General features: G+C 39.3%; 1 protein-coding gene across 1 annotated transcript in view; it reads left to right on the top strand.

Annotated features, from left to right (window-relative positions):
• Positions 1-23,619, top strand: part of LOC111575449 (uncharacterized) — a 54,114-nt gene extending 30,495 nt beyond the window's left edge. Inside the window, exons 3-5 of the mRNA XM_055009180.1 lie at positions 1,455-1,521; positions 10,304-10,549; positions 16,394-23,619. Of these exons, the coding sequence (XP_054865155.1) occupies positions 1,455-1,521; positions 10,304-10,549; positions 16,394-16,685 (605 nt within the window). The 3' untranslated portion in view covers positions 16,686-23,619. The remainder of the gene's footprint in view (positions 1-1,454; positions 1,522-10,303; positions 10,550-16,393) is intronic.
• Positions 23,620-23,724: the final 105 nt, after the last annotated feature.

Below are 23,724 nucleotides of genomic sequence, written 5' to 3'. Positions count from 1 at the left end.
TTAGACAACCACTAAAGAAAACTAGAAAAGCTGCTTTTTCCCCTGTTTTTTACCCCAGTGTTAACAAATTAACCGACACATGTGGGCCAAAAAGAAAGTTGAAAAGAAAGGTGATTGATTGTTCCCTTGTTGCCTTCCTGTCAGCTCGGTTTCTGTCAGCAGAGGATACATGAAAGATGGAAAGTATCTACGCCTCTGGCCCAAATCCCACTTTGCACTCACAAATGTAGAAATTCTTCGAAAATAACAAAAAAGCAAGAACTTTTCCTGTCCTCATGACCCCAAGAGCTTTCAGAACAAGAAGGGAAAAGGAAATTTTGCTTTTGGAAGAGGTGTGGTGGTGCTCACTTCTACATTTGTTCATCAGAGCCTTGTGTAGAAATCTCAGTGGTGGACTCGGTGTGTGTATGTGTGTGTGTGTGTGTGTGTATTTCTGCGTGCAAATGTGTACACTCTGTGTTTGTGTGTGTGCCGAGGAGAGCCGAGAGGTGGAGGCAGTGCAGACGGAGCTGATTAGGAATCAGTGGTTCTGCTTCCTCTGACTGTGCTGGAGATGAAAGGGAGCGGAGGTGGAGGTGTGGGTGCAGGTGCTTGAATCTTTATCTGAGTGTCTCCGTGCACAGTGCAGGGACTCCTATGTCCCTATTATGGGTGACTGCGGAGAGCTCAATCACCCCTTTAAAACAAAAAAAAAAAAACAGCCATTCAGCAGAGCCGGCATGGTGCCAATTAGGATGGAGCAAGCAAACATATGCCTCTCTCGAAAAAATCCTGATGAAAATGCATATTGATGCCATAAATTAGACGAGTACAATAGAATGTTGGGCGTTTGTGTGTAAATGTTTAATTAACCTGTTTGCCTACATCACTGCTGCGCTTTGCAGCTAAGGAATCAATCTACTTAGCAACCCATTTAACAATACAAGGCCTGCCTTGTATGACACATTCATTGGGGACAGCCGAGCAATTGTTAATGTCTTCAAATTAACAAAGCCATTAACCCAAGTGATAATGGTCTGTTTTGTGTGTATGTGCGGGATGTCCAAGGACGATAACTCTGTGTAAAACCCAGGTCTAATTTTCTTTATGGCTTCAGGTGAATTATCTGTGTTTTAACGATCACAGACACATTTAAATCAGGATGCTAATGATGGAAGGTGTTCTCAAACTGTCTGTGTTTAATCAGCAGTGAAAAGGGAAGCCTGTAATAGAAATGTTAATATTAAACAATTAAGAGTTTTGGTTATTCAACGGCATGAAGTTGCCATTTCTTCTTCACCCTGAGCTCTAATTCAAATATTTATGCAGACATTTCAGTATCCCTAAAATCCGGAGCCGAATCTTGATTTTAACACCTCTTCACGGTTTGTTTTTGTTTTTTCCCCCAACAGTACAAAATAGTGAACAGTTTGCACCTCCCTCCTCCTTTTTTTTTTTTTTTTTTTTTTTTGCAGAGATCACAGAACACAGAGGGGGCCATGATGACCCCATCCCAGAGGAGCCTGCTGTTTTGCCTGGAAGGTAAAGAGCTGGGATGCAGAGGAGTTTTTTGATTTAATCACCGTGCTCCACAGTGCACAATGTGCACTAGGAGGAGATGGCAATTATAACGCCCATGCCGGCCTGCTGTCCTGCCCGTGTGGTGATGTATTCCCCGGGGCAGTCACAGGGAGATGGCAGCGGGGGCACAGCTACCATGAAAGAGACCACAAATCCCCCCCATCCAACGCAGACACCAGCAGGCTCATCACTCTGTACTCAGAGCCAATGACGAGCCGCATCACTGGGGCGTGCCTCACTTAGTTAGAGCCTCCGTTTGAGCAGAATAAACACTTTAAAACAAGGTACTAGGTATTTTTTTTAGTTGTTGTTGTTTATTCTGTGTGTGCTTTTCTGCCAATCCAGAAAATCTCAGCACCACACTGACCCAGTTTACTTTCCTGCTTCAGATTGATTTGATCGCACAGCTTTGTATACAGTGGTTTCACATTTCCCTTAATCCTCCTATTAATGCCATTCTCACAGTCCAGATTTAAAGTACCCTTTTGATTGTATTGTTTATACTAAGCGGAGGGGATACGGTATTATGATACAATATTGATATTTCCATAAATAAGTGCTAGTGCCGGCTCTCCCACATACTGCAATCGTCAGACTTTTTTTTTCCACACTGAGAGGAACTAGCTCAACAACTTTTCATTTTGGATCAATCCTACAAGGAATATTGTTGTTTATTGGCAAACATCCTGACATATCATCATACACAATGAAGCGGGCATGAATAATTAATATCCTCTCGTACAAAATATTCACTCGCACTCCAATGGTGTTTACTCCCCTGCAGACATCCATACTGAGGATAACCTCTGCTGTTTAGAGGAGCTCTGCGTCTCACTTCTCTGCTGCTGAATACTGAGAAGTTACAAGAGACACAGTAACAACATGAAAGCGGCAAGAAATAGATCAGTAAATACACAGCAGCACTGTTTAAAGAGGGGCTCGAAAACACTGTGATTGTGTTTTTGGAACCAGGAAAAATAGTGTAGTGCAGCCCAGAACTGGTGACTGCAGAGAGACTGAGGCTAAAACAGGTGAAAAGAAAATAAGCCTAATGTGATTTTTAGAGTTTAAATAGAGAGTTTTAGGAACAGAGGAGACATTTATGAGGCATCAGTAGGAAAGTTTGTTTTGCAGTCTATAAAAAAAGCCTGGTTAAATTTGTTTTTTGATTAAAATAATTGCCATCGTTTGAATTTCTCGGGGCTACATTTATTACCTCTGCCCTGTCTTTGTTTAGCGTGTTTGTTCAGAGTTGGCACCAGCTGTTAACACATATTTGGATTGGATTTGATTTTTTCCGGCTTCAGCTGATTTATGGCCTTCCTCCTTCAGATTCCAAATGTTGCCTAAATTTATTTTCAGTCGCATGAATTATGCTCTAGACAAATTATGGCGCCTGTTAATACTTGTGCTACATTTTATCGCATTCATATTAACGTTAGTATCTCTGGTTTAGACTGAAAACCAACAGACTTACAAGTGAATTTTGTATACCTTAGCGAATGTAACCCAGTTGGGTCCTGTAGACAGTGTACAGCTGAATATTAAGCTGGTGACTGACTGACTGATGGAAGATGGTGCAGCCCTGGGGAGACGTCTTTTGTGGGAGAAATGACACTCCCCTTGTAACTGTCTCGGAAGTCAATGCTATCACACTGTCAAACTCAGAACTTGCTTCCCTCGTTTCTTTTATTTCCCCCCTCCATCTCTGCATTCGAAATCATTCCCTCAGCCTACAGCTATGAGCGCAGACTTTTAGTGCACGTCCGCTCTAGACGGGAAGTGTGGGGGACGGGGTGCATCCTGGGCCACCCTCACCAGGGAAAGTGACAGCCCAGATAATTGGCACTAATCAAGTGACTGCTTGGATTGAGAGAATGCCGCTATCTGCGCTGTGAGAAGAGCAGGGTTGACCCACGGAGGTAGTGCCCAAGGCCTTTACTCCTCCTACAACAGCGTCTGTCAATCCTTAGCGTGTGACAGTCATCATCTAGCAGCACAGTCCCTCTTTGGTCAATATGCAAAAAGAAAAGAAAGGGGGAAAAAAAAGAAGAAAGTCAGCGATAGAAAAGAAAGAGGCGGGGGTGGTGGGAGAGGAGAAGGGAGTAAGAGAGACGTTTCCTATTTCACATGAAAACTAGGATGTTATGAAGTGCATACTACATTATTCTTTTTTATAATTCCTCTTACAGCTATTGCTTTGAATTACAGAGGACTTTTTGTCAAGAGCGAGAAGGAGATGAATCAAAAATTCATCTGAAGAAGTTCTGCATAGGGGTGAGGCGAATATACCTCTGGTGGAACCAACATTTGCAAAAGTTCTATCTCCTTAAGCAATTATTAGCGGTGATAGTTTGACATGTACAAGAGTTGTCAACAACTGACTTTAAACAAAGTACAAAGCAGAAGTAAACAGTGCCTTGGGCAAAATTAACTTGGGGGACTAGCCATCTCATGAATTATAAATGGCTATCTATTACTGCAGTGAGTGCTACTACCAGGAGGCTTCATTCACTGGAATAGACTAACCTATTTTCAACACATCTGAAAGTCAAGTGACAGCGAGGCGCCAAATAATGCAGTTCAGGGAAAAATGAGCCTGTTATTTAGTAAACGAGTTGTGTAATTTCTAAATTGTACCAAACTAACCATGGAATACCCTCAGGGGTTTGTGTCATCTGCTATACACATTTGCCTGCTAACTGCCATTCAGTTGCAAATTAATTCCCTTCTCAGAGCATTTAATCCATCTAATTAGCAAAGTGGCCTATACATAAAAGCCTATGTTTTATCTTTTTAATCCTCACCTCCCTAATGCTGCCTGGAAGTAAGTGAAACCATGTCAGCGCAGATTATATCGAGTCAGAGTGATTTTGACAAACCAGGCTTGGACTTCAGTTTGTCCCCAGATCCCTGCAGATGAAAGCTGTTTTGTTGGAGAGATTTACATCTCATGAGTAACAAAGTTTGACAAAAAAAAAAGAAAAAAATCCACAAATTCGGTGTCTTTACATACCTTCAGAGCATTTCCCTTGTCATAATTCTCAAGGTGGAAATGTAGTGCATCTACTGACCTGAGATGACAAAGAAGAGGGATTAGAGAAGCTCCCAGATGCAGCTGTGCAGGAGCCACGAGGAGCCTGGCTGGTCAACATTGATAAAAGACGGTAGCGTGTCCTAACCAGGGACTTGTGCCTGCCTCTGCCTTCTGGGCTCCGTCTCAGAAAGGTGGTGAGACATCTGGATTGGCACCTCTCTGGATACATAAACCACCGGAGAACTGTGAAGCCTGAACTGCAGAGACTCCCTGTAGGACAAGCTCCCCACCAAAAGCTTCTTTAGACATGCAGAGTAAACAGAAGCTCAAAGTCAATTAGACAGAACACTAGGTTTCATTTTAGCGACTCCCAGCTGGTAGAATCTGACAAAGAGACCAATTGTCTTTTCTCTATAAAACAAAAACAAGCGTCACCTTTTTGTTTCAGGTGTCACACAGTCAGAATCTTGTCTCATCTAAAAGGAGCAGGGCTAATGCTGCAGCTAGCAATCTTGTCAGGTAATGAGAAAATGATGGAACTGCAGAAGGAACATGATTATCAAACCCACAAAACTGAAAGATGGAAATACTTTGCCCAATCTGATTTTCTGTACATGCAGGAGACACAGTTTGCTTTTCCAACCCTGCATTCCCCTTTTCCTCTTCCTTTCCTTTTTTTGCAATTTGCAAGTCTTTGCACAGATCTGCCTCATCTTCAAAAGACCAGCAAATACAATCTTTTTGCACCAGTAGAAATAAATACATAGCTGCATACAATAGGAAAACAACACTGTGATCTAGCTCTACAAACATGGTGATTGGCAGGTGTATGGCACAAAGTGGGATTCAAGCACAGCTTCACACATTAATTGTAGCTGCTGTTAAAGGATGTTAACCAATATATATTCAATGCTCCCTTTTTAGACTCAGTTCTGAGGAGTCACTCTTCAAGCATGGCAGTGCTTATGTGAGCCGCACCGCTGCAGATTTCAGGAGACTTGAAATACCTTTTTAGTCAGAGCGTCACTGCAGAACAACATTCCTTCCAGGTGTTTATTGGCAAGAAAATAAACTTAAAATAACTTTAGTTTGTTTTGAATTGAAAGTCTTCATAAATGAAAATAAACAGCGCTGCAGCTATGCGCTGCTGAATATTCTCCCCCATACAAATGAACATATATTTACTTTGTATACTTTGGCACATCAGCATTTCATTTTCTCTTATTTGATTTGATAGTTTTGACAAGGTCCAGAATTATTTATCACCGTGGACACACTGAAGCCACCGTGCTTTGTTGTTTCTGATTAAGGGGCTTCAGTTACAAGCCTATGCTAATCTGAAGAACACAGGATTTGGAGAAGAACTTTGCAGATGAAAGTAGCCGTGCTCTGATAAAAGGACGGTGAACACAACACTGCATAACATTAGCAAGGTGCAGTTACTTCTACTGACTCATAATTGTCCAACATGCCTGGGAGATACACAGATGAGTTCATGGGACTCCAAAATCCTCGCCTCTTGTTTTGCATAATACTCAGCTTTGAATGGAAGCAGAGATGGGAAGCAGGGAGGGGCAGGTGCGAGTGATCTTCCTACTGTCTCCAAGTCATTTTGTTTATCATTCAAATGCAAACCTTGTTCCATTATCCATGAGGGAGTGGGAGTAATGTGTTAATGTCCCCTACTCATGGCTCATCGTTTGGTCCAAACTGACAGCACCGTGCCCGTCCATGTCACAGATGATGAGAGACAAAAGGCACACAGAGGGCAGCAAAAACAGGTAATTACCTCATACCTACACTTTCATAAGGGCGACACCCTCAGCATTCATATTTCTGTGTATTATAATTAGGAGAACCAGGCCACAGACTGGGGATGCGTTTGAGGACACGTAGACTTGCAGACTTTGATGAAATCTGAGGTGTCAAGCAGACATGAAGGGACCACAGCACTTGTGCCCTTCGCTCTCAGTCTCGTGTTTATGCTGCATGCAGTGAAAGAGGCTTCTCGTAGGGATCCTTCGCCTTTATGGTGCTCCATGTGATTGATTATTTAGTGGAAAACTCCACAGCTCAAATCAGTGTGAAGCCAGCAAATAAAGTCAAATAACAAGGGAGAGTGCAGGTCTGAGGGAGGGAAAGATCTCAAGATGTTTTTGAAGCGAGTCAGAGTAGCCAAAGGCGAGTAGATCTTCACGCTTTCATATCCCCCTTTTTAATATTTCTACCCCATTTTAATGATGTGCTTCCTATCCTTGAGTAAAGTTCTTCATAGCCAGTCTTTTTGCCAGAAAGGATTTTTTCTCTTTGAAATAAAATGTAAGTATATATTTAGTCTCCTAGTTTGGAGGCTTACAGGCCAAGGCAGATATTCAAATTTGTGCTTTTATGAATACGCATATTGACGGTTTTCTGGCAATTGCCAAAACGTTAACAATATTTTAATAAACAGTGTGTACGTTCTGCTCTTTGCTGGAGGATGATCAAGCTTCAGTTTGCAAATTAACAAAAAGTAATCACATCATTAAATGTTCCTCAGCTTAATTCCAGTCATCTGCGTAATGCAAAAATATAATCTGCATATATAACCAATGAGAATAAACAGGCAGGACTCAGTGTGCACATGCATAAAGGAGCATGGGGGCTTTGCATAAAGAAAAATCAAATATTGATGATGATAGTGGAGAAACTTCCAGCAGAGAAAAACAATGAAAACCAAAGCAGCAGGCGCCTGTCATTACAACAGCTATAAGTGTTTGAGGCCCAGATATCAAAGCCGAGCCTTTGATATAACCAGTCTCACAGAGAGCTGCTCTCCTTAAAACCAGCTATAATGAAGGCATCCCATCCCTCTGTCCATCACAAGCCAGAGCTGCGTACTTCCAGTCACAAAGCCTCAGGCCAACTGAATATACCTGCATCTCTTTTTCTCCTTGACTAAAAGGGACACTTGAAATGAGATACAGCCAGGAAAGTTGTAATATGACATTGCTTAGTCCGTATTAGGCAGTAGAGGCAGCAAATAGCCACGGAGAGACCCAATATAATAACCCGGATAGATTGAGGATCTTAAATAGGAGGGAAAACTTGTCAGGGTTTGTGTTATTTACAAAAAGAAATTATAAAGAATGCAAAAAAAAAAGATGCCAAAGAAAAATTCTTTCATAGGATTTACTTCTCTAAATACTCCTCTCTCACACACACATACACTATAACTAAAGAAAGATGATAGAGTTTTGTTAATATCTCTTTTTGTCTACATCCACTTTACGAGCCTTTCAAAAACTATTACATTAACGCTTACAGTTTACAATTAAAGCTTTCGCAGTGTTGTTGAACCTATTGTTCTGTGACAAAACATTAACAACTTTCCGGGGAAGGCATTGAAAGGGAAATATGTATAGACCCCCCCCCCCACACACACGCACACACACACACACACACACACACACACACACACACACACACACACACACACACACACACACACACACACACACACACACACACACACACACACACACGCACACTCTCCCTCCCCTGTCTTAAGGCAGATAGCCATTGAAAAAGTGCTGGTTCAGTCTCCTTCTGTCTCTGGGCATAGCTTTGATCAGTCCCACCTCAAGACTTATCCTAGAGGGAACACTGCGCTTCTATTCTCCATGGCTAATCATACTTCCTGTCTTTGTCTTTATGTGCTTTAGACAAGCGTCAGATAGAAGCACAGGAACAGATTTGCCCTGAAAACCTGGAGAATAAAGCCTCTGGTTGTGCTGTAGCTCGTCTTTTCCAGCAGATTTCCTCATGAATATTTCTACTGTTTTGGAGTGGTGGATTTCACCCCATTGCTGCTTTGAGAAAAGGCGCTTTTGAGAGACAAAAAAAAAAAGCGCCTTACGGAGTTCAAGATGCCAGAGTAAATGTACTGTATGTCACCTGACTGCGGTGGATATTGTATTTTTAGCTGTACCTACAGCTGTTGGATGACAGCAAACATGAAGGCCAGAGGTTCTATCTTGCTTGTTGTACAGTGCAGACACTATCCTCTGAGCCACATCACCTTACTAAACAGAAGAGACCCAAGCAGCGAAATGGTTAACAAAATCATTTTACATGCACAGCATATTCTTTGGGCTCAGGCAATATTGCTCTGCTTGCCACCAGTGGCACTTTTCACCAAGAAACGTGCTTTGTGTGTTTCACACAAGTACAGAAAAGACCATTTATGCCAGGAGCCAAAAAGAATAAAAAGAAATAGACAAAAATCCCTTTTCTTTTCTCGGGGAAGCTGAAGGCTATGAAAACCATCTTGTGTTCTATTTTTGAACTGATTTCCATCTCCATGGCCACCTGAGGGAGGTCAGGCTGCTCTGGCCAACTTCCTCACAGGGAGAGGGACCAACGGTGACAGGGACACAAATCCAGAGACAAACCATCCTCCATCCGTTCCAACACCCACGCTACTCATTATCCTCACTGGCACCATCAAGACTCTTATGGAGTCACAGGAGTGCCACAATAAAATATAAATAAATAAATGTGGAAATATAAAGAGAAATAAATAAATGTGGAAATATAAAGAGAAAAAATAAATAAATAAATGTGGAAATATAAGGAGAAATAAATAAATAAGTAAATAAACAAACAAATAAATAAACAAAAAGGAAAATTTTTTCTTTGCTTTTCCCTTTTCGCTTTTTTCCTTTTATTTTTCCATTTTATCATTGTCTTTTCCGTTTTGCATTTGCTTTTTCATTTTGTCATTCCTCAGTCCACTAAGTAAAAGCAAAGACAAAAGCCTTTGCTTTTAATTGGTGGACTGAGCTGTCAATCAAATGGCTCTGGGCGGGGCTTTCTGTCCAGGGTGGGTAGTCATACCCATAGATATGAATCAGTAGATAGGACACGCCCCTTTGAGCTGCGTCCCTGCGGCGAGGCTAAGCTAGTGGGGGGCAAAGTTTCAGTGCATTCAGTTGATGTAGACGGGGTGGAAACGGAAACAAGAAGTATGCCGTCTCACTGTGCTGCATACAGTTACACACTGCGTCGTAAGATTGAGACAAGTAAACCTGGTATGACTTTTCATAGGTAACAATAGTTTGTGGCTCTTTTTCCAGTATTAAATCTTGTTGAGAGCTTCCAGTCTATGCGAGCTAACTAGTTATCCGCTAGCAAAACACTAACGCAAGCTAGCAGCTTGACAACCAAATACCAGACGATTAATAGTGGCTGTAGTATAGTTGTACAAGCAGTAGTAGTAATACTAAAAGTACAAGCAGCAGTAGTAGTATAAATAGCTGTTTGAGTTGTAGAAATAGTATCAGCATTTGTAATAGTATTACAAGTTGTAGTAGCAGTGCCAGTATCAGCAGCAGTAGTTAGTGTACTAGTAGTAGTCGCATTACTATTACTACCACCAATACTACCAATAGTAGTTATAAAGCCTAACTCATATATATCCAGATTACCATCTACGTTCTTCCTCCAAACCGATTGTATAATTGGGATTATAGACAATTCTTTAGGACTGCTCTCAAATAATTGAAATGTTACTAAGCAAGGTTATACTTATCAAATTAAATAGCTCTGGTCTCCAGTATATTGGCTAATTTGGTACTTTGTACTTAATTTATTAGCATGATTTCTTTTTAAATATGTTGTGTACAGATTATTTACTTCTCTGTCTACTTTTCTTACTCCATGTAGGTTTCCCAGAGACTATGGGCTGAGGAGGAAGTGGGAAGCAGTTCTGAGGAGAGAGGGGTTTGCTGCAAATGATGAGTGGGTGCTCTGCAGTGATCATTTTAAACCTGTGAGTTTGACAGGGCTGAGCAGGTTTGTTGGCTTAGACCTGGTGTCATTCCCGACTCATTCCCAACTCATCTTGGAAGAGTACGTGCCAGAAAGACCACGAACAAGCAGCCTTGAGATCTTAGGCAGCATCTCCCTGAGGTGGGTGTCGACGGTGTTCACGGTCAGGTCTGTGGTAATCCTGTCAAAAAACAAAACTGAAAAAAATTTAGATTATAAATCAACATGTAACCAAAGCACTCTGTGTATAACGCCATAGTATAGGATGTACTTCAGAAAATGTCAAAGTATAGTACACTTTTCAAGAATAACATAGTATGGCCTGTAGTTCATAGTATAGCATGTCGGCAAAAAAAACCCCATAGATTATTATGTGGTTCAAAAAGCGCAAAATGATAGGATATTGCCTAAAATTGTCATGTATGATATGTGGTTCAAAAAATGTCATAGTGCAGCATATTGTCAAAATAGTATGTAATTCAAGAAAACATCAGAGTATAATATGTCATCTAAAAAATGCCATAGAATAATAATTTCATTGCACAAGTAAAAGTATAGTAACTTTTAAAACTGTTCAAATTCTTATATGTTGCTAAAAAAACAAAAAAAACTAAAACAAAAAAAGTCACAGTAATATGTCAATTAAAAAAGCCTATAGTATAGCGTGTCGCCCAACAAACATCATAGTATAGCATGTCGCTCTAAAAACGTCACAGTATAGCCTTTAGTCCACAGCTGTCAGGAGGTGAGGAGCAACACAAAAACAGTCCAAACGCTGCTTTCCAGAGGGTTAGACAAGTATTTATTTGAAAGAGTAAGTTTACAACAACACAACATGTGAGGGGGTTAAAAGCAAATGGGTGTTAGCAAAATAAAAATAAATCAACAGAACTAAAAGTGAACTTCATGTTGACATTGATGGGCATTCCAACCAGGAACAAAGTAAAAGATAATCAATACGAAAAAAAAACCCTCCTGTTCACCTCTTAAAACCCAAAAACACACTGCAGTAGCACTCTAAACTAAAACTACCAATGGGTTCCCTGTTTTCCTTTCTGAACAATTCAAAGGTCCCTCTCTATCTCCCCACACATCCACCAACCACTGGAACACATCTCCAAAGTTCTGCTGGGCCAGCTCAGCTTCCCTTCAGATGAAGTTCCTCCACCTGCCAGATGAAGGAGCCTTTTGAGAGGCAGCTGGCATCGTGATTGGACTGTGCTTTGGTCTGTTCCAATCCAGCTTCAGCTCCAGAGACGGCAGGCGGGACGAGTCAACGGAGGCCTGGTGGACGAAGGCATGCAGCTGAGTACAATCCAGAAAACAACAGAGGAGGAGTGCAGCGGCCCAGGGCCAGAGCAAACAGAGTAGTCAAAGTCAAAGTCAGCTTTATCGTCAATTCTTCAATATGTACATGACATACCAAGAATCGAAATTACGTTATGTTACGTTACGAGTGGCATAGTATGTCTCTTAAAAAACATCATAGTGTAGCCTTTGGTATGAAAAAACGCCATCATATACATCGTATATTGTACAAATAACAAGTCAAAGGAAAGAGACATACATTGTAGAATTGTAGTAATTGTGGGCTGACTGATTTACTGATTATCAGTATTTTATTTTTTACAAATTTATGGTAATAAATACATTTAAAAATGGCGCTACTTTGGCTCTGAACCTTTATCTACCTGTGGTCGCTCTGTCTTCTGGAGTGATTTGATTGGTTATACGTCACGGATAAAACTCCTTTAACTTAACATCTGTAAACAAAACAAAAACGTATCAACAAAGTTTCCTGTTAGAGTTTGTGTTCTTCTACGTTTAACTCCCAAGATTTTAAATACTTTCATTTACTGCAAATGAATATCGACTCCAAATGTCTCACTAATAATCATTATCAGCCTTAAAAACCCACAAAACACCCCTCTGTACTCAACCACACTTAGTACAGTCCGGTTCCCCCTTCTATAAATCTGCTTGGAATCGTCCACTTCCTGTTTGTCAAAGTGGCCTTCTACCTGGACAGGTTTTGTTGGAGCACATACAACAAACATTTTGGGTAACTGCACTTTAATCTGGATGGATGACACTAAATTAGAGTCTGTTTTCATGAGACTGAGTTAAGATGTGTAGCTCTGTCATTAAATAGGAAATTATTTCTCAGAATTCACAGAGAAAAGTCTGAAATGTTTGCTAGGTTAGCGTCCCACATGTTCTTTGGCTCAGCTAAAGCTAACTCTGCAACTTCTGGATCTCCTGAGTTGCTTGTTGTTAAAATATCTTGCTGTAGGCGCTGAAGCTCAGAAAGTCTGAGATGTTTGTTCAAAATAAGCTCATTCTCAAGTCTTATCTGAACTGTCCTCTTTTGTTTGAACTTTCCCTAAACTTAGGAGTTAATGACAGAGCAGCACATCCAGACTCAGTCTCATTTATGTAGAGATTAAACTTCAGTGTCATTCATTGATGTTAAAGTGCAGTTTTTCAAATGTTTGTTGCACATGCTCTCGACCAAACCAGTCCAGGTGGAAGACGATGTGAAGAGAAAGCTCCAGAGGATGAATATCACACATTTACGTTGAAAAGAAATGTCCTTTAATTAGACATTGTCATGCAAAAGTTGGATTTCCCTTTAATGATGTTCAAATCTTTGTTGAGTGTTTTGTTGATGTTGGTTTCTAAATGTTTTTTGACACTCGGCCCCAAAGATTAAAACCTTCTACGGCTCACAAGCTGCAACAATTCACACATTATCAACTATCTTTCTGACTAAACTAAGATAAAAAGTGAAAAACTGCCTGATTCCTGCATCATGAATGTAAACCTTTTTGGTTTTTATGTCAGTAAACTGAATATATTTGGGTTTGACATTTTATAAACCAAAACAAGAAATGAATTAGTGGAGAGGACAATCAACAGATTAATGGACAAAGAATATGGCTGAATTACTCCATTACAAGATACATTCAATTTTATTTATATAACACCAAATACAGGTCAAATTCTCTCAAGACACTTTACTTTTATATTTTTTGTCATATTTAAAATATGACAAAGTAAGGAATTTAAACCTCTTGACTAATCCAATTTATTATTTGGTTTTTAAGAGACTAATCGTCAACTAAAATAACTTTCTCCACTAAAACTAATAAGCATGAGGTCAAATACACGGAAGAGTTTTAAATACTACAGTCCCACGATGACAACAATAAAGTTTGTCAACAAAAACTAAATCTGCTGGTGGATTCCATTAAAGTCCTAATAAATGATAATAAAGTGTGATACTAAAGGTTTGTGGTGCTAAAAATCTCCAAGTAAAGATATCAAGTTGAACATCTGGATGGAGGTTGATAAAAGTAGACCTCCCTTCATTTCTCTGGAGCCGACTCCATGGATTTTATGGATGGTGGTTAAAGACCTGCTCTTCGAGTGGTCTTCCTTCTAGTCGCTGTAAAAAGTCAGTCCATCCTGGCTGACTTCAACACCTCTTCATGACAAGTTGTTCTGCCTCCGACCTGGTGGAAACTCCAGAAACTCGGGAAAACCCGTGGAGACTCGAAGAACTCGTGGAGACTCGAAGAACTTGTCGGGCGGGGGAAGTTGTGGTGGGCGGTGGGGGAGTAGAGGGGGGAGGCCGCCACCCACCTCCCCGCCTACTCCCCGCCCTGACTCCACCCAGGCTCCGCCTTGGCTCTGCCCATGTGGTGACTTCAGGAACTTCGATGTCAAAGGGACGACGAATTTATTTCTTTTCATCTGATCTGTAGCTCAGTGAGTTAAGGATTTGCCTATGGAGCTGCAGGTCGCCGGTTCAAGACCAGACACTTCTTAAATTTTATCAAAATCTTGACAAAGACAAAGAAAGAAAAGGGCCAGTGGCGGGTCTTGAACCTGCGACCTTCCGCTTGGTAGTCCATCTTCTTATCCCCCTGAGCTACTTGCTCAGATACTAATTTATCTTTTTTTTGCGCATTTGTCATCTATTTTTTGTCATTTTCGAGTTTTTTTTTTAACTCGAGTCTCGACTCGACCGTTTTTGTCAGGAGGCTGGACTTCAGCCTTTGTGCCGGAGGGTTGAACCCTCAGTTCCAAGACTTCCCAAGCCTCCACACCTCCCGAGTCCTCAGGACTTGAGCTTTCACACAGTCTGAGGGCTGAAATTTTCTAAGTCCCACAGTAGTTCTCTGTTAGATTGAACTTTCAGACAGTCCAAGGACTGATATCTTCCAAGTTCCTGAGTAGTTCTCTGTTAGTTTGAACCTTCAGACAGTCTGAGGACTGAAAACCTCGAAGTTCTTGAGTAGTTCTCTGTTAGTTTGAACCTTCAGACAGTCTGAGGACTGAAAACCTCGAAGTTCTTGAGTAGTTCTCTGTTAGTTTGAACCTTCAGACAGTCCGAGGACTGAAATCCTAAAAGTTCTTGAGTAGTTCTGTGTTAGTTTGAACCTTTAGACAGTCTGAGGACTGAAATTTTAAAAATTTCTCAGTACTTCTCTGTTAGTTTGAACTTTATGATTAACAGAAGCCTTAAAACTTGTGACCATGAGTCTTGATTTCACATTTAGACCATCTATCTGAGTTCTTGTCAGACCTTCACCAGTGGGTTTTTTAGAAATCCTGAACAAACTTTGATTCTCTTCACTGAACAGTAAAGTTTGTGGAGATCAGAAGGTAACATTAGTTTGATCAATGCCTTCAACTACTAGTAGACTTTATCTGGAAAGCAGTTTTCTGAAATGAGTTCTTAGCAAATCTGTCCACAATCAAACCAAGAACATAAAAAGAGGAAATGTTTGAAGAAACAACTTGATGTTTTCATTTCAGACTAGAAAACGCTTTAAAACTTTTATCTGTTTTTGCTCTTTTTGATCATTTTATTGTCTCTTCTGTTTAATTTGATCTAACTGGTGTCTTTTCAAATGTTTTGTCTTAAATGTTTAGAAAATAATAAAAGGTGAGAAAAGAGCAAAACTACTGTCTGATTTGATTTCCAAATGTTTTGTCTTTTTTAATGTTTAATTGTTGTTTTTTCAAATGTTTTATCGGCTTGTTTGAAAAATGTCCTTTTCTTTCCCAATGTTTAATTTTTTGATTAAACCTTTAAGGTTTTTCTTTTTAAATATTTTACCACCTTTTAATGTTTAGTTTTCTTTTTAAATGCTTCATTGTATTTTCTGTTTAATTCCTATTGAAAGTTTTATTGTCTTTAAGATTTAATTTTCTTATTAAACATTTAATTTTTTAATTAAATGTTTTGTCTTTTTAAAGGTTTAATAATCTAATTAAATGTTTTGTATTTTATAAATGTTTAATATTTTTGTTTAATTGTATTTTTTAAATGTTTAATTATCTAAAATATTTCGTCTTTAATGTTTAATATTTATTAAATAATTTTGTTTAATTTCATAACTACATGTTTTGTATCTTCTGTTTAATTATCTAAATATTTTGTCTGTTTAATATAATTTAATTGTATTTAATGTTTAATTTTCTTGTGAAAATTTTTATTGTAGTAAATGCTTTTTTCCTTTGATTTAATTGCTTTTTTTAATGTAGTTTATTTCTTTAATCTTTTTTCTGTCAAGATTTTAACCCCAACCTTAAAAATGAAACAAACCCTTAAATCACAATGAAAATACTTCTGTTGTCACAATCATGAGTTAGTCAATTATTCAGTTTATCAATTCAGCTTTATTTGTTTAGCACCTTTCACACAGATGACAAAACTAAACAAGCAAAGAGAAAAAACTATGCTAAAACTATGATTAAAACTCAAAAACATTAAAAAAAAAGATTTAACATGCTAATAAAATATGTTGTGTCCAGGGGATGGAGGGAGTATATTGAAGTCTTCTTGGGCTCACATGGGAAAATCATTTAAAATATAAACTTGATATTCAGTCTAAGGAAACTGCAGAGCGACAGAAGAACCAACAATATCTCCTGTTTTCTCCTTTAATGAGTCGACTCTTCTTGTGCTTTCAGACCAAAGAACTACAGACTCTTCACAACCTGCTCAAACTCTTGGTACAGGACCTCACCACACAGATCAAGAAGGTTTCCGTCTCATTTCTTCTCTGAAGCTCACCTTCTCCTGCTCAAACTGCTGACAAATGTTTCTGCTGCTCTAAAGTCTGGTCTCCAGAACTTCCTAAAAACTCTCAAAGTCTCTTCTGCTGCAGGTTGCTTTGTAGAACTGTTGCAGAAAACCTCACTAAACCACATGGAGGGGCCTCAAGATAGTCGTCCAAATGAAACCATACAAAAACCAAACTAGCACAACCCAAACGCTAAAGTCTCCTGCAGCCTACCAGAGAACCTCTGAGAACAGAGAATCAGGACAGGAGCTCTTACCTTCTGGACAACCAACCTTGGTTCACAAACAAGAATACAGAATGTGTCTGACCAAAAACCTCTAAAGACTCACTACAGCCAAGATAAAGACACAACTCAGCTGCAGCAAATCCACTAATCACTGCACACATTAGCACCATGTCCTAACTGTGGCTAAAGAACCACATTTACTAAGACAACTATCCAGTACAAAGCCCTAAAACACACCAAGAAACACATTAAAGATGATTTTACTGCTGGAAGCTGCAAGCCAACGCCTAAAGAACAGACTAAAGCAACGGAACCAAACCCGGTTCACTGGTGAAGAGAAACAGAGCAAATGTTTGCAGCCAAATAAAGCAGGAAGACACTGAGCTGCTCAGGTGTTCCTGATAACACCAAGCAGCCACCTGGACAGCCAATAGGAACACAGCTTCCTGGAAGTCCAAAGGGCTGGGTTAGTCAAGTAAATTTAGTTTGAAGTTGCGCCAACATTTTTTTGGCTGCTTTTATTTCAGTTAAAAGAAGAGATGATTGTGATCTGTTTAGGTTGAGATCTGAGGTGTCGTTCAGAAGTAATACAAATGGTGTACATGGAAGTGTGATGTTCAGGGCCTCTGATAGTGAGGAAGAGACCATTTCGCAAAAAGATTTTATGTTTTAAGGTTTTCTTTGGAGAAAAAATCATCATGAATTTTGGCGCAAAAAACACCATAGTATACGATGTCGAAAAAAAAATGCCATTTTTTAACATGTGAAAATATGCCATATGATGAAATAATGTAAAGCAGGCTGCAAAAAACACTCCAGAAAGGTTTTCTTTGAAAAAAAAAATCATGATGAATTTTGGCGTAAAAAAACGCCATAGTATACTCTGTCAAAAAAAAAATGCAATTTTTCAACATGTTGTAAAAACGTGCCATATGATGAAATAATGTAAAGCAGGCTGCAAAAAACACCCCAGAAAGGTTTTCTTTGAAAAAAACAATCATTATGAATTTTGGTGCAAAAAGAAAAACGCCATAGTATACTATGTCGAAAAAAAAATGCGATTTTTCACCATGTTGTAAAAACGTGCCATATGATGAAATAATGTAAAGGAGGCCGTGAAAAACACCCCAGAAAGGTTTTCTTTGAAAAAAAAATCATCATGAATTTTGGTGCAAAAAAATGCCTTACTATACTATGTCGAAAAAAAAATGAGATTTTTCACCATGTTGTGAAAATGTGCCATATGATGAAATAATATAAAGGAGGCTGTGAAAAACACTCCAGAAAGGTTTTCTTTGAAAAAAAAAATCATCATGAATTTTGGCACAAAAAAACACCATAGTATACTATGTCGAAAAAAAGTATGATTTTTCAACGTAGTTTTTTTTTTTTTTTTTTTAATTAATTCTTTATTTCATTTTACAGTTTTTTACACTTACATTCTAAATACAGTGTTCCTGTCAACAGGTCCCCAAGTGCCCACCTCCCCCATCCCAAAACCAATACAACACAACATAATAAACCAAGAATCCAACACAACACATAAAGTAATAATAGTAATTAATAATAATGATAAGAAAAAAAAAAATATATATATACACATACACATACATATACACACACACATACATATATATATATATATATATATACAGACATATACACATATACATACACATACATACACATATACATTTTAATCTCCCTTTGTGGCACCTTCTTTCCACCCCCCATCCCCCCACCCCCATGTCCCAGGTGTCCACACTTAACCATTAATACATTTTTTTTCCTTTTTCTTTTTTCCCCTTTTTCCTCTTCCTGTTCTTTTCCCCCTTTTTTCCCTTCTTTTTCCTCTGTCTTTTCTTCCCCTTTTTCTTCTCTTCTTTTTACATCATGTGATTGATACATGAATTAATCACAACTAGTCAAGGATTAATTGCGACTTTGATTGTTCATGGATCAGTCACTTCACCATCTTCCTTCTTTTACTCAAATACAGATACTAGAACAACGAAACAGCCTAGCCCCCAAGCAGGCTTACACGTCTTCAGAGTTAAACATGTAAACAATCAAAAGCAACCTTAGTTTATTAACATGTAGAGAGCACAGGTTAGTTATGGTGAGTCCATTGATTGCTCCTTTTTAAGCTGGTATTTATAGCCACGTTTTAACCCTTTCAATCATATCTTGCCAGGCTGCGATTGTTCTTGCTTTTGATCCATGCATTCTAGCAACAGACAGTTCCATGTTCAAAATGTCCAAATAGGTCACTTTCCATTGTTGTCTTGATAGTGTGTTTGGTGTTTTCCACCTTTGCGCCAACATTTTTTTGGCTGCTGTTATTTCAGTTAAAAGAAGAGATGATTGTGATCTGTTTAGGTTGAGATCTGAGGTGTCGTTCAGAAGTAATACAGATGGTGTACATGGAAGTGTGATGTTCAGGGCCTCTGATAGTGAGGAAGAGACCATTTCGCAAAAAGATTTTATGTTTTAAGGTTTTCTTTGGAGAAAAAATCATCATGAATTTTGGCTCAAAAAACACCATAGTATACGATGTCGAAAAAAAAATGCGATTTTTCAACATGTTGTAAAAACGTGCCATATGATGAAATAATGTAAAGGAGGCCATGAAAAACACTTCAGAAAGGTTTTCTTTGAAGAAAAAATCATCATGAATTTTGGCGCAAAAAACACCATAGTATACTATGTCGAAAAAAAATGCGATCTTTCAACATGTTGTAAAAACGTGCCAGATGAAATAATGTCAAGGAGGCCGTGAAAAACACTCCGGAAAGGTTTTCTTTGAAAAAAAAATCATCATGAATTTTGGCGCAAAAAAAACGCCATAGTATACTATGTCGAAAAAAAAATGCAATTTTTCAACATGTTGTGAAACATGCCATATGATGAAATAATGTAAAGCAGGCTGCAAAAAACACTCCAGAAAGGTTTTCTTTGAAAAAAAAAAAATCATCATGAATTTTGGCGCAAAAAAAACGCCATAGTATACTATGTCGAAAAAAAATGCGATTTTTCAACATGTTGTAAAAACGGGCCATATGATGAAATAATGTAAAGCAGGCTGCAAAAAACACCCCAGAAAGGTTTTCTTTGAAAAAAAAATCATCATGAATTTTGGCGCAAAAAAACGCCATAGTATACTATGTCGAAAAAAAAATGCGATTTTTCAACATGTTGTAAAAACGTGCCATATGATGAAATAATGTAAAGCAGGCTGCAAAAAACACCCCAGAAAGGTTTTCTTTGAAAAAAAAAATCATCATGAATTTTGGCGCAAAAAACCGCCATAGTATACTATGTTGAAAAAAAAATGCGATTTTTCAACATGTTGTAAAAACATGCCATAAGATGAAATCATGTAAAGAAGGCAGTGAAAAACACTCTAGAAAGGTTTTCTTTGAAAAAAACAAATCATCATGAATTTTGGCGCAACAAAACGCCAAAGTACAGTATATCTGTGGGTACAACTACCCACCCTGGACAGAAAACCCCGCCCAGAGCCATTTGATTGACAGCTCAGTTCACCAATTATAAGCAAAGGCTTTTGTCTTTGCTTTTACTTGGTGGACTGAGGAATGACAAAATGAAAAAGAAAATACAAAACGGAAAAGACAACGATGAAATGGAAAAATAAAAGGAAAAAAGCGAAAAGGGAAAAGCAAAGACATTTTCCTTTTTATTTATTTATTTACCTTCATGTTTCCACATTCATTTATTTATTTCTCTTTATATTTCCACATTATTTATTTATTTCTCTTTATATTTCCACATTTATTTATCTATTTCTCTTTATATTTCCACATTTATTTATTTATATTTTATTTTATTGTGGCACTCCTGTGACTCCATAGGCTCTCACATGGATATAGAAATTAATCGCCATAAAGAAACAGAAAACAACAAAATCCTTTTTCTTTTCACTTCTTTCTTGCTGTTTTTCTGCTGCTTCAAAGCCTGTAACTCTCTGCTGTGCCCTAGGGTTAATTAACATGAACCAAACAGTGAATGATCAGAGAGAATGGGAAATCTCCAAAGGTTAAGTGTCACATGGGAAGCGTGTTGTCAGAAGAAGGAGAGGAGGTAGGCTGCTTTTTTTTTCTTTTTCTTTTTCTGCACGTTCAAAATCAAATGAGAGCGCAGCGGTGCAGAGGGAAGAAATTTGTAGACACCTTTCCAAAACTTTGCATTTCTCCTGTCAGAGGGGCAGAGCTTCACAGTCTGGCTTCAAACAATATCTGTAATTCCATGACATTTTGATGAGCGAAAGAACTCCGCAGTTCTCTCCAACTTGCTGATCTTTCAACGGATTTGTTCTCCATCCCGTGCATCATTATAATTCACTTTAGGGAAGTATGCACAACACCATTTCATAATGTGATAAGCAAAAAGCTCGAGGAAGAAAAAAACACATCCATCACAAAGTTAATCACTGCTTTTATAGACCTACTCATTGAAATTGTGTCTCCTCTTGGTATCCCCGCAGGGAAAAAGAGAAAATGACTTCATGATCCACAGATATCCTGGATAGCATGTCTTGCAGGTGAAACAGTATGATTTCTCTCTGTAATAATTAACATGGGCTCCTCTTCTGTCCCTGTGGCTTGTCGCTGACATTTGGTTCATGCTCGAGTGTCTGCCTAGCTGATTTCAATCTCTTGCATGAAGGTGAGGCCGTGTTTGTATGTGTGTGTGAGTGAGTGTGTGTGCATGCATTGGGTCCAGTGGCCAGTCTGACAAGGACACCGAAGGCAGGGTCTGCCTTCAGAAGACAGGATTAAGCATCATGACAATATGGATTAAAGACCCCCTCAGTCAATCCCAGACCTCCAGCAGGTTAGAAGTTGAAAGCCAAACGCTGAAACACAAATGAGTCTTGTCAGTGTGTTTGTGCTCCGGCAAATCTGCATTATGTAAAGGGTCATATCTCACCCGCCACTGAATAGATATTTGACAATTCCTAAATTTATCACGCTGATCTCTATACATTTTATCTGCACTGACAAACCATATTGATTTACGCCGTGCTCCGAGGATGAAAACACCTCAGAATGGTCACCTCGCCCACCGCCACAACGGGCCTTATTTTACATTATTACATTATGTATGCAGGCTTGAGTATGGATAATGGATGAATCTAAAGCAAAGCAGTTTAATTACCCACCATCATTCTGTCTCACCTAGCTGCAGAGCACACATCTTATTAGCCATGGTGTAAATAAACATTAATATGCCACCCTGATAAAGACCGTCCTCCCCCTTGCAGTTCTTGCTGTGTTATCATCGTTGCTGCAAAGTACACACACCCAAACTGATCCAGTGGCATGTGCAAACAACAGAGGAGATGCTGAAGCCGGGGCCAGACCATTACAACCACTTCACAGAAAATTATCATTAGTGCATCTGGCTTGAGGCCACGCAGCCCCCATCAAAAGATTAAACTGTACACACCGGATTCATACGTGGACCCTGAATGATCAAATGATACAAAACAGAAACCCTGTGCTTCTATAATCTTTGTTAAAGAGTTGACCAAAGCAAGTGACTTGGTTATAAAATTCCAGTAAGTGGCAGAATAGGCACAGGGGATGAGGGACGTCCCTGTAGGATAACTGAAGAGGAGACATAGATATATGAGGGGATATAGACGTATAGCATGTAGGTTAAGCAGCCACAGGGTATTCTCATCCTCATAGCATGTAAGTGTAGTGGCAATAGAGAGTAAGCTTCAAGCAAAGAGAAAACTCAGCATCCAGTCCAGCTCTGAGCATCAAACACTGCTGATCTGATAAACTACAATATCTGAAAGTCTACTTGTGTCTCCAGGCAGAGTTTACAACAAACTGAATTGTGACTGGCATCAGACATGATTTAACTCGCAATTAATGCAGTTTTTTAGGATTCACTTTAGGTCTAACTACCGTGTTAAACAGGCTGAACTGAAGCCGTAGATCCATAGTGTATTTCAAGTATAACCTTGTTGAGATTTTAGTTCTTTTGGCTTCTCAAGATGACAGAAGCTGAACTCTTCAAAGACATACATTGTGTTGCATGTACACTAAGCTCTTTTATAAACTTCTCCATATGTCTTTTTTGTCTGCAGATGGACTGACTGCAGCCAAAACCCAAGAGGAGACAGGCCTTATTCTGCTCTCTTATGTTGTTTCAATCACCAGTCTACTGTACAAAGGAGGCAGCCTGATGGCATGATGAGTGCACAGCGCTCATCTGCCTGCGCTGTTGTCTCAGTTTGAGCCTCATAAAAGGAAGCGGGCCTGACGATGCCAGAGGCAGAGGATCCGGCTCCACGGTCTGAGCAGAGAAACATCAGCAGAGCGCCATTCTTTAGAAGGAGATGTCCTTCAGTGTGGTGCCAACTCTCCCTGGGGCAGCAGCAGAAGACACAGCCTCTTATTTACCATATACAGGATCTCTCCGTGCCCTTAATGAGCCAGGATATTCAGCATCACAGAGACAAAGGCCACGCTTTCACTGAAGAAGCTGTGGTTTTGCTGAATTAAATAATGATAATTAAGAAAATATTAATCAAACTGTGGCTCTCTGTGCTCTGTAGATGTGTTGAGGGAGCGGGTCTTCCAGCTTAGCCTGTAGGAGTTCTCATTTAGAGTATGCCTGCGACCTATAGAGCTGCAGGCAAACGCACGCACACACACACAAACACACACAGATGCACACAATTAAAAGCAGACCCTGGTGGCCTTCTACTCTATAATTAAACACCCTTTGGTGCTCTGCACAAAAATACTGAGCCGGGTTCAGATGTGTCAAGGAGAGTGAAAGGAAACGTTAAGGAGCTGTTGGTTCTCCACGTCGCAAGTTCTGTTCAATGCAATGAATTAATAAAAAGCACAAACTAATACCTTCCCGATGTGCAGTTGGTATGTCTGGCGGGCCAGCAGCAGCTATACAGCTGTACTGTGAAAGTTTAATGCTGCTGGATGCCTAAAGCACTG

The sequence above is a fragment of the Amphiprion ocellaris genome, chromosome 3 (genome assembly GCF_022539595.1).
Source record: "Amphiprion ocellaris isolate individual 3 ecotype Okinawa chromosome 3, ASM2253959v1, whole genome shotgun sequence".
Lineage (NCBI taxonomy): Eukaryota > Metazoa > Chordata > Actinopteri > Pomacentridae > Amphiprion > Amphiprion ocellaris.
Note: the sequence above shows the minus strand (reverse complement) of the source record. Positions and strands in the feature narration are given on the sequence as shown.